Raw genomic sequence first — 19,055 nt, 5'->3', positions numbered from 1 at the left:
TGTATATAAAGGCTATCAAACAAGCTAATTAACGAATTTAATATAAGTCAGGTCAAGCCACTTCGTTAAAAACAAATTGGTCAAATGATAAATAAATACCCATATTTTGCGGGGCTAAAAAACCCATTCCTCAATTTCCAATGCAAAATACAAACCAAAAAAGGTTAAAAATTATAAATGGAATCAAGGAAAAACAAACTCAGCGGTTCCTTCACTGAGAGATATACAAGTGATAAAACAAAGTGAAACCCAAAACTTTCTTTTCATTCCTCAGTGGATATATATATACAAAAGGATTCTAGTCATTTGTTTTAAAATAATGAACATTTTTTTTACATCTTTAAGGGAGCCTTTTTTGTTTGGACAATCAGAAACAACTTGAATCAAAGCAAACAATAAAAGTTCTCGTGTTTGATAAATTATGTTATAATAAATACATAGTACATACTAGATACCACAACATATACAAAAATTGGATGATTTTGGGGTATTTATGAAGAAGATCTGAGTTGTCGTAATCTTGATATTGTCAAATCCGGAGCACCAAAACTATCCAATATTGCATCTGCTGAAGGAAACTCAGCCCTCGATGTCAATCTGTAAAAAAAAAAAAAAAAAAAAAAAAACCTTCAAGTATGTTTAAAAGGGTCAAATGATAAATAACCTGTTGTCCATATTGACATTATATACGAAAAAAATAGGTGTCAAGTTAATTACAAGAGTCAACTCTATGAAAACTCTAAAAAAGTAAAACTATAAACTAAATAAAATCATACCTGCTGCGAAGAACAACACATGGCATGCCAATTTGCTCAGCTGCAGTCACCCCAGGAAGACTTCCAGCAACAAGAACACAATCAGGAACACCTACTTCTGCATATTCAGCTCCTGCTCTAAGTGCAGCCACAATTTTCTTTACACTGAATACATGAAAATTTAGTTTTTATTAAAAAATCATAAATACATATACACAACTAATTACAAAACAACATACCTTTCACTTGAAGTTGTATCAATGTCAACACTCAATTTCAGAGCTGATGCAACCTCTTTAGCAATTTTTTGCTTCTCAATAGCAGCTGTATCAAAAAGCAAAAAGCCTTTAGATTACATTTTGTCCTTTAATGAGGATTAGTAATAATAATAATCATAATAATAATATACCTGCTTTTCTTGCTTCACTAATTAATTTCTCATCCAAACTTGAAGAAACTCCTTTACCCAATACAAGCTGTCCATAAAAACTTTCCTCCACCTCCATCTTCCCAACAATTTTAATTTTTGACATCCTATCTTTGCCAAGCCTTTCGATAATTGGCCTGTGATTTAAATGCAAGAAATAGCAATGTACTTCTATTGATTAGTTTATTATATTTATATTTATAGCATATTGGAATTTGAAAAATCCACCACAAAAATGGAAGTATAAGCACTTAGATTACTTTGCTATATTTTCACCACTTTTACTGTAGGCAGCTAGTACAACAACAGGAACACCTTCTTTATGTGCATCATCAATAAAGCTGTAGAAGAAAGAAAGAAAGAAACAACATATTCAAGTTGAAATAAATAAATGATGCACTAAATAAGGACAAATATTATTTACAGAAAAGGATTGCACAACTCACTCTTCAGCACCAGGTCTCAAAGGCAAAGATTTTGACATCACAAGATCTTCCAATGCTTTTTGCTGTCAAAAGTCACATTGTCTTGGCACATCAAAAACAACACCAAGAAGTAGTAATAATAATAATAATAATAATAAATTTAAATGATAATAGTCATGACAATAATGATATTCTGCTCAAATATTTGTGCAGAAATCTCATGTGAGTCACTCATAGACATGCACACATAATTACTATAGTTCTCAATGTATGCAAAATGATTATTCATCCAAATGAAATGAATTTTTCAGTGATAAAAAGTTAGAAATTAATTAAAAAGAAGACTTTATTTATATGAATCAGACCTTTTCTCGCAGAACACTTTTCATGAAACTTCCCTTCTCATTAGTGGGGAGTGAAGTAGGCCAACCTATCTGAGAAATGGATTAGCAATAGAAGAAAAAAAAAGCCATAGAAAGATGATATATGTAATCCATATTTGATAATTTGATATGAAAAAAAATCACCTTATTGAAGTACAAAGTTAGCATTTCCTCCTCACCACCAAAGCTCTTCCTACAAAGTAAATTGGTATGTCAGAATCTCCAAGAACAAACAAAATGTCAAATAAGCATATCCATTTAACAGAAAAAGAAAGGAAGAAAGAAAAGAGGAAGATCCAGGAAGAAAATATGTCCTCATTCTAATCATGTGAACACACATCATTTCCCAAACAATTGAAAGCATGATCTACAATGGCTGAGCTGAGCCATCTGGTTTTGCAGTAAAAGATGATAATCAAATAGATAAGCTTAAAAACAAAACACACCTTACAAGATCTAAGTAGATTGGTTCTGTCCAATTTGCACAATCCAATCCCAATTTCTTAAATGCTGGATAAATTAGAGATGCAAAACGTCAATCTACATAAGTTAGAAACTTACAGAGCATTGATTAAACAAAAAGAAAGAAATTTGCAGGTCACCTAAATTGAAGGCTTCACGATTGCCCATGCGATATACATCCATGAGGACCCTGATAAATGGTAAAAGTTCATCAAAAAGACACAAGTTAATCAACTTTTTTATAAATTAGCCTTACGATCGATGCAAAAATCTTAATTGTATGAGAAAAGTATGCTAACTATATTAGTTTTACAAGTGATACAAATAGAAAATTCTTACTAGTTTTAGCGTAACTGAATTTATTCATACTCTGACCACATATAAGAAACGAAACATTGTGACTTCTTAAATTCTAAATTTTAGGAACTCAGTCCAGCTTGAAAACTGATGAAAACAAAAAATCTACACTTCATGAGAAATCTGGTAACTAATCGAAAACTGTACTTGGTAGATTGGATAACAAAACTCATACTCAATTTTGCATATGTTGTTGGTGACTTTGATTAAATACAGTATCCACATAGATTTTGCATCTCGAAGCCAACAAAAATCGAAGTTTAGTAACGAATTAGAGAAATTGATTACCCTTCAACTTCGAGAAGAACAGCCAGCTGTCTAGTTGAGTTGCTCGGATCATCAGAACCGCTGCCGGAGGAGGCATTTGCAGCATTAACCCTAGAATGCCGCTGCTTGCTTTTGCGGCAACAATTATAGGAAGGAATGCGACCTGAAGTAACAAGACCTTGGGCAAAATTGCGGTTGTGTGACTTGACAATGCTTTTGATATTTCTACCACCGCCGGAGCCGGCGCCGGGAATGACGGTTGAAACAAGAACCGTACGTAGAGGTGCGATTTCTATGGCCAGTAGCCGCATACTTTCGTATCTTTGCAGTTGCAGTTGCAGCATGTAGATTCTGTTTTCAATTCATATATACGGGTCATACGGCCAATGTACGAACCTATTTGGGCTCTTATGGGCCTAATTATCAAATAACCCAAACTATCGCGGGACACTTGAGCCTGAGGGTGGGAATTGGAATTGCGATGACAAGTTACAACTCTTGGAAACAAGGAAAAAAGAAAAATAATATTAATAATTAAAAATAGTTATGAAACATCATATATTTATTTAATTAATAATATATAAATTTTGTTTCCAATTTTATATTGATTATTTAAAATTTATATATAATTAAAAATAGTTATGAAACATCATTTGTCCTATCTCAAGAACAAATGAAATACGGGATGCCATCGGGAGTCAACAAATAGAAATGAAGGCAATAGAGGTTCTTGTAAACAACTGATTTCGAATACATTCAAAACAATATCCGTTTCTTAACCTATCACAGTTACATAAACTATTAACTATCGATTATAGCAAAGTGAGAAGAAACAGAGAAAGGGCCGACTCTAAAGTTTGAAGTGAAATCAGTCTTAAAAAACCTAAAAAAAAAATTGGATCAACATTGAAAAAGGTATGAATCCTTGTTAAATTAGTGCCCCATCAAACACTTAATTTCATTTGTTAGTTTGAGCAGGAATCGTAGAGATGTTGAATCTTCATTATTATCCCATAAGTTAAAACTTAGGAAAGATAATTACGAAAACCACAAACTTCTCAAGTAAAAGAAGAGAGGTTACTTGCAACCAGGAGACAAAGCAATTTTTTTTGAACGGAAAATACAAATATATATATATATATATATATATATATATATATATATATATATATATATATATATATATATATATATATATATATATATATATATATATATATATATATATATATATATATATATATAGAGAGAGAGAGAGAGAGAGAGAGAGAGGAATGAGTTCTATGGAAAACAAATAACTAGGGCAACATCTACCGGAACCAATAATCAAATGACACGTGTCCATTTCTTTCTTCACAAGTAATGTATTGTGGAAGTTATTGTGGAAGTGATGTGTTGTCATGTTTTCATTGGTTCAAATATGTGTTGCCCTAATCATTCATTTTCCATATAACTCTTCCCTTCAGCATTTAATATGCATTAATTACTTTCTTAAAATAATATTATATCTTCAACATGTAATATGCATTAATTACTTTCTTAAAATAACTAAAATGATTGGTCTATAATCAATCATACGGGCACACAATAGATAGTGAAAACATTTGAACCTAACTCTCTCTCTCTCTCTCTCTCTCTATATATATATATATATATATATATATATATATATATATATACTAAACTACTCCTAAATTATTTCACCTATGTTCACAGTGAGACTTGAACCCTCGACCTCAAGGAGAAAATGCAACATCAGATACCGCTGGGCTAGAAGCCATTTGGTAGACAAAACAATTAAGGAGGAGAATTTGAGTAAGAGTTGATACACGAAAATGATATATTTTGGTGAGAAAACTATAAAGTAAATAATAACCTTAATTTCTAAGATCCAGTTACCAAATATGGAATTATCATATTATTGTTAAGATTTTATAAGATTTTTTTTAGTAATAAGAGGTACATAGGGTTTGTATATCAAGAAAAAATAACAAAGTACAATTAAGTTCTTGTTTTGTTTACCATTATCTTTTTATGCATTTCTCACGAACAATTTTTGGATGATCTCTTCTCTATATATGGGGAATGGGTACTCTATTAATGACTTATTCTATAGGTTTTATGTAGGATTGGAGTTTACTTCAATGAAGTAAGTTTATTTCTACTTCAACTTCACATGGTTTTTTTTTAATTCTTTTAGTAATTGACTCATTTATATAAGTATAATAAATAATAACAATTATACACTAGAAAGGTTATCCCTGCTACGTGGGGGCCAAAAACTTTCGAATCGATAAATATGACAGACGTAGACATTGCAAGGATGAAAAGCCCGGACTTTGCCCTGGACCGTTTTTTTCTTTTTCATGTTTTTATGAAAAAATGTAAAAGTTTTGATTGCAAGGATCATAAGTTTCAAAACGGTTAAAGAATTAAAGAGGTAGGAATTAACAAATTTTTAGAAAAGGGATCAAAGTTGTCAAACCATTAAAGTTTTGTGGCCAAACTTTAAATAGACAAAAATGCAAAATTGGTCCCTGTGGTATTTAAAAAACTTTGGATAGGGTCCAGAAAGTTTTCAACTTGCATGGATGGTCCAAAATCAAGAATTTCCTTTGGTTTTGGTCCTGAAATAGTTAAAAGGACTATTTTGCCCTTATTACTATTACTTTTTATATTTTATTATTTGTTTTAGTATTTAAATAATTATAAAAAATGAAAAATAAAATAAACCCTCTCTCACTCTCGACAATCCTTCCACCACTAATGGTGACCTTCACCCCCAATTTTCCATCCATAGTAGATATGGATCTTCAGTTGATATCGTGGATATGGATCGAAGGTGGTGAAGGAAGGCATGGCGGCTAACGATCAGCCCTGATCCATACAAAGCATTCATAACCCTAGCTCCTTCTTCGTTTACACAATCACCGACCACTCTCTGAACCACCCTAATTGTTGCGGCAACACTGACGTGTGACCTCCCTAGAAGTCCAAGAAACGCACCCATTGTTGTCTCTGCCCCATAAGTGCTTACTACCTGTAAGTGTGACTCCATTGTTGATACCCAAACACCCTCCTGGGATCCCCTTATTTACCACCATGTCCTTTAGCTCCTTTTCTGCTTCTCTGTATCTTCCTAACCCTAGCTAAGCCTTCATCGCTAAAGTGGTAAAGGTAGGTATGGAGGCTAATGATCAGATCCACACGAAGCATTTCTAAGTTCTACCACCGTTAAATTCCTACCTGGGCCTTATTTATCGATGATTCTTGTAACCATAACCAACGAAGCCGATTCAGAGGCCGCTTAACCCTAGCAAAAAGTTCCTCTGCCGTTGATTCAAGTACTTTAACATTGATTGAAGCTCTGGTAAACTCTAGATCATTGGTCATCCGTTTATTTGATCTACACCCTTCTCCTTACTCTGCGTTTTCATTCATGTTTCAATTTCATTTTCCCCACTTAGGATTTGTTCAGAAACTGATGATTCCTCCCTGGAATCACCTATTAATGTGTTATCTTGAGTTGAAAACATTGATAGTCTGTTGATGTTTTTGTTTTCTTCTGTGATTCCAGTGAATTGTGATCTTGCTGCTCTTTCAATAAATCCAAGATTTGTAAGGAATGGAGCAATTCTTAATTGGTGATTCCTGAGAACTAGTAAAGTCTCGTGAATTTGAAGATCTATTATTGAGAGATTAAACTTTGGTGGTGAATTTAAAGGGGTGTTATAGGAAGAATTGTTGGTAAACCCATATTTGTCTTTGAAATGGACAGGAGGTCATAATCGGTGGTGGGTGTGGTGTTGCCAGAAAAATGGAGGTGCGATGAATGGAGAAGATGACAGATGAGGTTGGGACCAAATCCGATTGGGGGTATAGAGAGAGAGAGAGAGAGAGAGAGAGAGAGAGAGAGAGAGAGAGTATAAAAATAAATATGGAAAAATACAAAAAAGAGATTAGAAGGGCAAAATGGTCATTACAAGTGCTTCATGGACCAAATTCACAGGAAATTCATAATTTTGGGACCAAATTCATCGAAAATTCTTGATTTTGGACCATCCATGCAAGTTGAAAACTTTTTGGACCCTAACCAACGTTTTTTGAATACCATAGGGACCAATTTTGCAGTTTTGTCCTTTAAATATTAAAAGGTTCCTAAAAAGTGTAAAAATATTGATTGCAGGGACAAAAAATGTCAAAATAGGTAAAGAATGAGGAGCAAAGTGCAGGGACTATTTCTGCCAAAAAAATGTCCAGTTTACTATTCCTAAGCTTCATATATATATATATATATATATATATATATATATATATATATATATATATATATATATATATATATATATATATATATATATATACACTAGCCGTCTACCCGCGCAAAGCGGCGGGCGGCAAATAATTTTATCTCTTTAGAGTTAAAACCATTTTGTGTTCACTTCGAGAAATGAATATTAAATGACATCTATTTTTCAAGAGCATTACCATACCATATTAAGGGGTGTTTGGCTAAGCTTTTTTAAAACAACTTTTTAGGTTCCACATCACTATAAGTTAAAAAAGTGTTTAGATTAAAATAACTTATTTCGGTAGGGAACCTCTAATATGTCATTTTTTCATAAGTTACCCTACACTTACTTATTAACTTATAAGTTAATAAACTAATAAGCAATAAGCTTTTTTGCCAAACACCCCCTAAATGGTTATTACTTCCATTTATACATACCAGAAACCACTTGTACTGTTTACGTCCTCTTTTTTTTTTTTTTTTTTTTTTTTTCGTTTTCCTTAATTCATTTATTAATTTAATGTCCTACTAAGTAAAACGCTAAAATATATAAATAATAGTGTATAAAAATAAACCTTTAGAATATCAGGTGTTATGATTCAAAAGTCGATAAATAGGCCTTTGAGAAGGCCAAAATACTCAGGTGTCAATTTGTTCATTGTGATTTTAAACCAAGTTTGGTCACAAATTAAAACATTTTCAACGACGGTATGTAATTCAAGGATTCATATTGATTTAGGTTCTCGAAACCTTAAAATATTGAACAAAATCTATATAGAACCTTATAATAAAGACAATAATCATCGTAATTAGGAAGTTCATGTGATGAAACTTGATAGTATAAGGACCAATGATAAAAAAGGTTTCATTTTTAGACTAAACAAGATGAAAAATATATAAACTACCTTAATCATGTCAAATCTTGTGTTTAACCATACTTTATTGCAAAAGTAAGATGCCAAAATATACAAACTAATGATAATTCAATGCTCTAACTGGCCCTTTTGGTTGAGTTATTTGAACCTGGAAAATCAACACATTAAAGAAACATAGTAAAACCCTTTTTAGGAACAAACCTGATATAATAAAGTCTTCAACCAATATATTTATACGATAAAAATACAAAAAGTTAAAAATGATGAAATCAATTACAAGTAAGGATTAAAATAAAAAACTATTAAGAAAGAGCCATCTGCAGGAGGGATATTTGAATCAATGATGGTTTCAAATTTTGAATTATCCGAAATTCAGGGAAGGAGATAAATTTTGTTGAGAAATATAAGGATTCAAAACACATGTTAAAATTTAATATTATTTTATTGATGACTACTTGTACTATTAGCTTAATGATTTGAACGTCATAAAAAAATAATATTATTATATTCAATCTATTTTTAGAAATAGTGGGATTTCTTTTATAAGATAGTAAAGATATATATATATATATATATATATATATATATATATATATATATATATATATATATATATATATATATATATATATATATATTAGGAAAAAGCTAATGAGTAGTCATGTCATTTTTTGTTTGTTAATTGCCTTATATATATATATATATATATATATATATATATATATATATATATATGTAGGAATGAGTTCTATGGAAAACAAATAACTAGGGCAACATCTACCAGAACCAATAATCAAATGACACGTGTCCATTTCTTTCATCACAAGTAATGTATTATGGAAGTTATTGTAAAAGTGATGTGTTGTCATGTTTTCATTGGTTCAAATATGTGTTGCCCTAATCATTCATTTTCCATATAACTCTTCCCTATATATATATATATATATATATATATATATATATATATATATATATATATATATATATATATATATATATATATATATATATATATATATATATAGGTTCAGGTTCATTTGAGACCATTCTAATTTTGTGAGACCGTGAGACCAAATTTAAAAATAATTTTAAAATGCAAAATAAATGGAAAAATCCAAAAAAAAATTTTTAAATATTATTTTCGGAACTTGAATTAACTAAAAAAAATAAAAAAAAATTCCATTTTTTTTGAAAAATACGTGAAATATTCTAAATAGAATATTACACTGACATATTCTAAAAAATAATTTTAAAATGCAAAATAAATGGAAAAATCTAAAAATTCTTTTTTTAAATATTATTTTCGGAACTTGAATTAACTAAAAAAAATAAAAAAAATAAGAAAAAATAAAAAAAAATTCTATTTTTTTTGAAAAATACGTGAAATATTCTAAATAGAATATTACACTGTACATATTCTAAAAATAATTTTAAAATGCAAAATAAATGGAAAAATCAAAAAATTCTTTTTTTAAATATTATTTTCGGAACTTGAATTAACTAAAAAATTTTTTAAAAAAAATAAAAATAATAAAAAGTTGATTCTCACGGTCTCACAAAATTAGGTCGTGTCACATGAACCTAACCATATATATATATATATATATATATATATATATATATATATATATATATATATATATATATATATATAATTTATCATTTATGTGAAGATGAGTATATTTTGTGAAGTTATACCATAGTCCATAGACAATGTTACTGTTGTAATTGGTCCTTTATCCGAGGGCTATTTGTTCAAATTTTGGAATCAAAAAGTGCCCACTAAAATGAGTTTGATAGATTTAATGACTTTAGAAAATCATCAATAAAAAAATGTTTTTGGTGAACTATATTTATGAATTAAAGAATATTTTTAATAATATGTTGTTTTACTGTTTAAACTGTTGAACGAATCAACAAATTAAATAATTTAAAAAAAACAGAATAAATAGTGCAACAGATAGCGGTTGAAGCCACTAAATGGCAACAGACTTTTTCACATTAAAAAAAAAGAGGATAACTTAAACGAAGGGTTTGTAGAGAAGGCAGTGTGACAAAAAGAAGTCGAACGACCACTCCTCAAGAACGTCTTATCAGCATAAAACCTTCGTAGTTAGGATTTGTTTTAGGATTGCTTCTTTGACCTCTCTTCCTACTGATATATTTCCACAAAGTGCAAGAACCTTTGCTATAGTTTCGATCCATATCCCACTTGAGTGTCTTGAAATAACATCATAGCAAAAACAAAGTTCTCTTAGTACTTTCATGGAACACATGGAAGGCAAAAATAGAAAAACACTTGGTATTTTAATTGTGGTGGTATACATTTTAATTAAAGTGGAAGATGAGGCAACATTGTAATTTTTGTTTTTCCTTCCAAATTAACAATAAATTACATGTGTTCATGCATGTTCACAAGAAAAGAATAAAATAGAGTAATGCTAAAGAATCAAAATCTATCGAATCATACATCTACATATTAAAATCTGAAGCTTCAGTTGCCAAATAATGGTCAACCACCGATCAAAAAAATAAAAAGAAAACATTTAATCAAGAGACCAAGAATTTATAGAAACTAAACTTAAAAGAGAAAAACAGACATACCATCAATGTTTTTTTTATTTTTCTTAACTCTGTCTATCAACAAAGCTTCTTACTTTTCATTCTTCATTTCTAATAGATGTATACGCATAATCTGGACCTATGGAAATAAATATAATTATAAATACATTGATAGATAAAATATAAGTATTTGATTTTTTATTTTCCCAATCTTATACATATAGTAGGGACTAAGCTTCAGTTTTCCTGCTTAAGAATTTAGCATCATCAGCAATAATTACTGGGAGATGTTAAAAATTTCATCCCTAAAATAGATTAAATTTTTAGAGGGAAAGGTATGAAAGAAAGATTAAAAAAAAATAACATTATCATCTAATCTCTCTTTTTCTGATACGACAAAGTATGAACGACAAAGTATGAAGACACGAAAGAAATAAACTTAAAGCATAGTAGCTTTACTCTCATTCAATAGAGTAACAGATCCCAAAAAAAGACCCACCCAGAAACATAGCACAAACCTTACAAATTAAACAACAAAAAAGATGAAAAGGCAAACGAACCTCTTGTCATTATTACTCTAGTTGACGATTGACATCCATCAAGTTCGAGAGAGGAAAGAGATGATATATTTAGGGTTACTACTGGTGAATGAGAGACTGAGGGGATGAAATTCAAATTTCAAAAATTGAATCCTGGTATCGTATTTGGTAAGAAGTATGCGAGACCAGAGGAGATCACAAAAATCACGGTATATGATTTGAGAAGAAATGCAGATGAACCGAGATTGGAGCGGGTTTCAACTATACATATTCGTTGCAAAGGGCAAAAGTGGTACTTCACTTTGTAAAAATTTTGGCTGAAAATGTGACACGTGGCATAAAGGTACTATTTTATTAGACTAGGGGACTAGGGGATTATGGTTTGTTTGTTTGTTCAGACAAAAGTTAAAACAACGAACCATTTTAAATCATAATATCAAAACTTTATTATGATTCTTATATATAAAGAAGAAAGTTTTACATATCAAAGAATCAATTTTATTCATATAACTCGTTGTGAGACCCATGTATTACATATGTTAATTTTTTAAAAAAAAAGTTAAATATGTAAATCAAAATATTTGAGAACTTTGAATATATAAGAAAATAAAAAATAATAATGAATTATTATAATTGAAATGTTTTTTTTATCTTTTAAATTTAAACAAAAAATTTAATTAAATAAAAAAAATAAACTAATGAGCTTTAATTTAAAATTTTTTAAACTAAAAGGTAAGTTCATTAATGAAATTGATATCCATTTATTACTACAATTATTACAACTAAATCTTACATGGAATTTAATAAAATAGAAAAAAACTCATAAAATGACATGTGGAAAAAAATTAATTCAAAATAACTATAAAATTATATTTGACATATTGAATGAGAGTGTGACATGTGGCAAAAAAACTTTCATTTATTAGAGTATATTTCATGGTAGATATAATTGTATAATGTTGATGATTTTAGTGTCATCATGACATTTTATGTAATTAGAACTTACATGTGAGCTACAAAACTTCATAATTTGTACTCTAATATATGTTTGGGTATGTGTGGAGTGCATGAATGTATAATGTATGTGTGGAATGCACACATGTATAAGATTGAATTAGAAGTTGGTTCGACAACAAGTCGGAGGTTCGGGATGCAGCGCCCTTAGCAGGGTCCAAGGGGCAGAGCCCCTGGCTGGGGTCTTGCTTATCGTTTTCTATATAAACGACTTCAGATTTTACAAGTGGATACATAGTGGAAAAATTGAATTTTTGAGAGTGATTATGGTAAAACTAACTAAGATCGTCAATTTTGGAAACCATTGATTTCCTCATTAATTCCAGATTCCATTGACTTGTTTCCAAAGCAACCCATGACGGTCAACCCTAAAATGAAGCCCTACTTATCGTTTTCTATATAAACAACTCTCTTTTGTGGAGAAGAATAACCTTTTAGCTCTCGTTTTTCTTCATATAAACTCAAAATCTTCTAGAAATTTGGCTTATGTTTTCTGTGTCTAGATTCATAAGTGTCCCCTTGGGATTATCCTAGGTTGAGTTTCTTGTAACTCGGACATAGGATAGAAATATCAATTCAGAAAGTTCCAAGGGTATCCAGATCTCCATTATAAACCCTACCCAATTCCTAACATACAAGATAATAATAAAAAAAAACTCATTTTTTTTATTTCACTTTTAAAATTTTTATGATTAATCTTTTATCGAAAAAAAAACAGAAATTCATAATTTTTTATCCTCCTTCTATATAAATCAATATCGATATAAAAAAATGATTTTTTTTTCAAAAAAATCCATTTCGTTTTGTTAGTTTTTTTTTTTAAAGATTTAGACTTATCTTTTATCGAAAATAAATAAATAAAAATATATCAAAATACATAATTTTTGGTACTCTTAAAATAAACATTTATATTGATGTAAAAAACAAAAAAAATCAAAATTTTAGTTTAGATTCACGATGTGAATGCTGAAAACTAAAGTGTGTGTGTGTGTGTGTGTGTGTGTATATATATATATATATATATATATATATATATATATATATATATATATATATATATATATATATAGTTTAACTTCATAGTGTAAATAATAGTAAGTCAAATTCACATTGTGAGTGATGAAATTTGAATTATATATAACTCAAATTTACAGTGTGAATAAATTCATATGCGGATTTTACAAACCTACTTAAAAAAATCCACTTTGTTTTTTTTTTGTTGTTTTTTTTAATATTTAGATTTATTTTTATCGGAAAAAGAAAAAACATATATAAAAAATCATAGTTTTTTGTACTCTTTAAATAGACATTCAGATTGATGTATAAAAAATAAAATAAAAATCAAAATTTTAGCTCAACCGATTTATGGCCGGGTGATTTGATTTTCCAAACTAGATTCCAACGACTGTTCACCTTATTTGTCTTCCTTACGTCGGTAGCCAAGAGGCGGGGCAAAGAGTGAACAATGGATTGATTTGAATCAATTAATACTTTCTGTTTTGATGTCTTCTACTTCTGACAGGTGGTCGTAGATGTTACAGGGCTCTGTCGAATTTTATGTTTCTTCGACTCATTCTTACATTGACAAGGTTTTGCTGCCTTCAATCCTCTTATTCAGGCTCGCTAAAACCATTTGGTTTCAATCAAGGTCAATGTTTTTATTTGGCGTTTAATTCTTGATAGATTACTCTTTTGTTTGAATCTTTCAGTTTGTGGCTTGGAGATTCCTTCTATCACGTGTCCGATTTGTAAAAGTTCCACATATTCTTCTTTTCATTTATTCTTTTAGTTCTCACTTGCATGAGAGCTTTTAGTCTTGTTTTGTCGTTAATGGGACATATCTAGACCTCCTGGTGACTCTTTCTAACATTGGTCGAATTGGTTATTGGCTTTGAAGGCTAACTCCACGATGAAAGATTATTTGGAGGCCATGTTTTTCACTTTTTGGTGGTTGATTTGGCGTTTTAGAAACTCTGTTATTTTTAATAATCGCATTTTATTTAAGAGTGAATTATTTGATAAAATTACTACCTATTCCTTTATATGGGTTAGTAATAAGGGTAAGAGATCTAAACTTAACTAGGTGGGTTGGTTGCAAAACCACATCCTCGCTATTACTTCTTTGTAATCTCTTTTTTGTTTTGTTCCCAACTCCTTGCTAGTTGTTATAAAGTTGTTCTAAAAAAATTCATGTTGTGAATGTTGAAAACTAAAAAAATTTCAGTTCAGATTCACAATGTGAATAATAATAAGTCATATTCATATTGTGAATCCTAAAAATTGAATTATATACAATTCAAATTCATAGTGTGAATACATTCACTAATGAATTTTACAAAACCAATTTATGAGTAATCAAAACGTTAAAATCTTATGAAATTATAAGAAATATACTTCGATTCACATGTAAATTTCACTAAAGTAAATTGTGAATGATCAGATTGTTGAAATAGTAAGTCAGATTCACATTGTGAATGTTAAAAACTGAAAAATATGCAATTTAGATTTACAATGTGAATCTGATTCATAATGTAAATGTAACTTAAGAATTTAGAGTATTCACATGGAGAATTTGAGTTTAATGTTGCACTTGGATCTCAAAGGAGCACTTGGGGTTCCTCGAACATGTAACAAAGGAACATATCATATGAGAAGGGAATGAATCATCTGACAAAGGAATGGATCAAATGTTAGGGATCAAATCGTCTAAAAGGGGGTATAGATGTAACATCCGTAGATTCGGGCTAGTCAATAATAAGCGTTAAAAATGATTTTTTTTATTATCTAGGATAAATAATCTTAACCAAGTAATAGTTATGGTCAACAATTGTAACATGTTTCATGTAATAAAGAAGAATTATGTGAATATTATGTGTTTCAGGATTATTATAATATAAATATGAAAAATCAGCCGAATCATCCATAAATCGTAAAAATAAGTGCGTCAAAACATATATATATATATATATATATATATATATATATATATATATATATATATATATATATATATATATATATATATATATACTAGGTTATAACCCGTGGACACCACAGGTAAGAAATTTAAAAATGATTTTAGTTAAATTATAATTTAATTATTGAGCAATAATAATAAAAAATTTAATAGTTAATATATATATATATATATATATATATATATATATATATATATATATATATATGTGTGTGTGTGTGTGTGTGTGTGTGTGTGTGCGTGTGTGTGTTACAGACTATTAGTAGCTCCTTTAATTCGAATAAACCTCAAATGACAAATTAAATAATAATCAAATGACAAATAAATTATAGTTCTTAACTGATTAGGAATGTTTTGTTTGACATATTTAAGTGTGCCGGGGTTTCCGCTAAGAAAGAGGCACCTGTTAATTTCTTGATTGACCTGACAGAAGGAAGGTCAACCCTCAGACCGGCTGACATTTTGATTTTTGGATGGGACGAAGGGAAACACGAATGTGTGGATTTTACAGGGGTATCTCCTCTCGTGGGCCTGAGGGCTGGGGGTTTCACAGCAGGACATGCTGCTTTAAAAGTAGCTACAGGCAAAGTCACCAAACATGAGAAATCGTGCATGGAAAATCAACACGTGTTCATACCATTTGCATTTGATACGTTTGGTTTTCTCGCACCGGATGCGGTAGAGCTTCTTAAAAGAGTACAACGAATCATGCATAGGAATGTTATATCCCCTAGATATTCGTATGTAGTCTTTAAAAGAATTAACTTTACCATTCAAAAAGGCTTTGCGGCATAACTTGTTGCCCGTTTGCCATCTCACTCATTGTACGATGACAATTTTTAATGATCAGGGGATAAACTAATGAATAAAAAAAAAATTAATAGCCGATGTCGAACTCAGAGACTAAAGAAACAAAACATTGGGGGTTGAAGACAACAAGAGTGAAGGTAAGATATCATCAATTGTTAAATAGGAGCAGCTATCAGGTAGCTGTTATGGTGCTGGTATGCAGAACATAAACACACACACACTATAAAGAAATAAGTAATGTGAAAAAAAAACACACAGAAAAAGAACAACAAAAGAGGAAACAAAACAATATTGATATTAAGCATAGTTTTATTATAAAAATATAAACCGGTAGAGTTTTTTCATATAAAATATAACACATTAGAATTTCATAATGTACAATGTGCCTTGTAAAGACAAAGATAACTTAAAATGGTGCTGTAGCAGAATTTCCTACATATATGTTACAACAAAAATTAGTATACAGATGTTTAACTATGATTAGGTAAAATATTAATCTTTTAAACAATACAATATAAATTATGATGCTTATAACAAGTTACAGCAAAGGTAAAATTATCAAATTACAAATGTATAAAAATTACGAAAGTAAAAAAGTGACATACAAAAATTTAGAGATCACGTTGTGTTTAAATTTGTATAAAATGCTTTTATGAATTTATTATTAAAGTAAAAGTCTGTTAACTAATTTACCATAATCAGTTTTGTAAATTTGAATTTGAAAATAATAAAAATGGAAACAATATAAATAAACTATCACAAATATGTAGAGATGCACTAAAGGGTAAAATCGTCAAATTATAAAACTGGAAACCATGGCATTAGTTCAATGTGGTAAGACTCTTTTGAAAGTACCTATAAAAATAGCAATGTACTTTCAAAACATTATAACCAAAACTGTGAAATCCTGAAAAAATCCATCCAAAGGCAAGATGTTATAATTGACATAAAGCTGCATATTTATTTAAAAAAAATAATTTATACATAATAAATAGGGATGCCAAAGGGGGGGGGGGGGGGGGGGGGGAACGGGTCGGGGGTTGCATTCCCCGCCTCCGCCCCCGAAATTCCCCCACCCCCGCCCCCAATTGATTTTTGGGCTACTTTCTTTGGTTACATGAACGGACACATAATATCATAATAATAAGACAACAACAAAAGTACAATTTGATTATCGTCCTTTCAAAAAGTAATATAAAAAACTTCATTTATAAATCAAAATGATATAATTTTTGTTATAAATATGCTGCAATATAAATGAAAATTTAAAACTTGTTACCCTTTGAGTAAAATAAATAAAAAAACACCACTTTGTTTAAAGTAACTACAAAACTAAAGTTGTATGTTTTTGTATATATACTCTTACATTGTCTATTTTACCCTTTGAGTACAAACTTGAAATAATACAAATTTGTGTTATAGAACTGTTGCAACAGAAAGTATGATGTTATAAATGAAAAAAAAATCAAACTGTTATAAATTAAAAGTTAATTGCCCTTTGTGGCCTTTGATTAGTAAAATGTAAAATATGAAATAAATAAATAAATAAATAAAGGAAGAAATTAATAATTAAAAAAAAAACAATTTCTTAAACATTCGTTTATTAAGGAGAAAATAATTTAGTTTGACTGCCACACAAACACATACAGTAACAATAAAAGTAACAAAAACACAATCACAAAAAGTATCCAAATCATCCACTAATAAGACAATAAGTTCAGTATGTTGTCCTTTTTGCCCTTTAAGTAAAGAAATGGAATAATAATAAAAATTTGTTTCAGAAAACTATGAGGCGGTAATAATGTAATATGCTATGTAATGGAGTTTTCTTAAAGTATGATTTTCGATTGTAACACACACTCAAACACAATTACTGTTTGTCGTATACATGAATATACGATGTTAAAATGGAGTTTTCATTGTATTTTCAGAAAATAAAAAGCAATATACCTAATGGATTGAACAGGTGCACACTGAAAAGAAAAAGACGCTAACAGAAGATGAAATTTCAAGGAGAAAATAATTTTGTTTTGGGGTTCGGCTTTTATAACTGATAAATAAATGAACAGGATGTATATTTGGTATAAGATTAATATATTTAAAAATAAATGCAGATTTTAAGGGATATAGTAAATCAAAATAATTTAAGTTTCATTGATATGATTTAGTCAAACGAAATATATATATATATATATATATATATATATATATATATATATATATATATATATATATATTAATTTGAAAGAGATAAGTTGTAAATTTAATGAATTCGTATAGATACACTGTTGCAGACAATTCGTATAAATATACTATTGCATTCCTTTTATGTTGGATGTATATATTTGGAATAAGATCAAATTTAAAATAACAATTGCTGATTTTATGGTTTTAAATGCAGGTAATTTAGGATAGAAGATAAAATACTTCAAATAATCAAAACTGAAATGCTGATATTTAGGAATTGATGGTCGAATGATGCAGGGAGTTACTGGGCGGGAAAAGTTGAGAGTAAATAGCATCATTTAATTTTATAAAAATACGGACGAAAAATAAATTCAAAATTAGCTGACGGAGTCTAAACGAAAGTTGTAGATCTCGTCGATAGCTACGCGTGGATATAAAGAACGTCAAAACCGGAGTTCGTATGAACGAGTTATAAATTATAATAACATATTTACGTATTAAAATAAAGTATAAATCATATATACATATACATATATACATATGTATATATCATTAGAAATGTATTGACGATACAGTCATTATAAGACTAGTGTTGAGTACTTTCGACATTAGTTTAGTACAAATATCGTTAAATCTATCTAAAATAGTATTATAAAGAGGTGTTTAGTCATTTATATAACTATAAGGTCATTAAGTAACTATAGATGATAGTTTTTGAAAATTC

At 29.3% G+C, this 19,055-nt stretch overlaps 1 protein-coding gene across 1 annotated transcript; it reads right to left on the bottom strand.

The window, feature by feature from the left end:
• Positions 1-383: 383 nt before the first annotated feature.
• LOC111911775 (CBBY-like protein) lies at positions 384-3,435 on the bottom strand. Its single transcript, XM_023907517.1, has 11 exons — positions 3,098-3,435; positions 2,593-2,642; positions 2,437-2,500; positions 2,135-2,183; positions 1,973-2,041; positions 1,629-1,690; positions 1,443-1,523; positions 1,165-1,319; positions 995-1,079; positions 777-920; positions 384-597 (listed from the first exon to the last, which is right to left on the bottom strand). Exons 1-11 carry the CDS (start codon positions 3,418-3,420, stop codon positions 492-494), a joined length of 1,188 nt encoding a protein of 395 aa, XP_023763285.1. The 5' UTR covers positions 3,421-3,435; the 3' UTR covers positions 384-491.
• Positions 3,436-19,055: the final 15,620 nt, after the last annotated feature.

Source organism: Lactuca sativa, chromosome 8, assembly GCF_002870075.4.
Source record: "Lactuca sativa cultivar Salinas chromosome 8, Lsat_Salinas_v11, whole genome shotgun sequence".
In the NCBI taxonomy this organism is placed as follows: Eukaryota; Viridiplantae; Streptophyta; class Magnoliopsida; order Asterales; family Asteraceae; genus Lactuca; species Lactuca sativa.
Note: the sequence above shows the minus strand (reverse complement) of the source record. Positions and strands in the feature narration are given on the sequence as shown.

Coding starts and splice junctions, on each gene's coding strand:
- LOC111911775 (XM_023907517.1), bottom strand. CDS start 3,420: ATGCTGCAACTGCAACTGCAAAGATACGAAAGTATGCGGCTACTGGCC. Junction 1,524..1,628: donor TTGAGACCTGGTGCTGAAGA/GTGAGTTGTGCA, acceptor TTTCTTCTACAG/CTTTATTGATGATGCACATA. Junction 1,320..1,442: donor AGTGGTGAAAATATAGCAAA/GTAATCTAAGTG, acceptor TTTAAATCACAG/GCCAATTATCGAAAGGCTTG.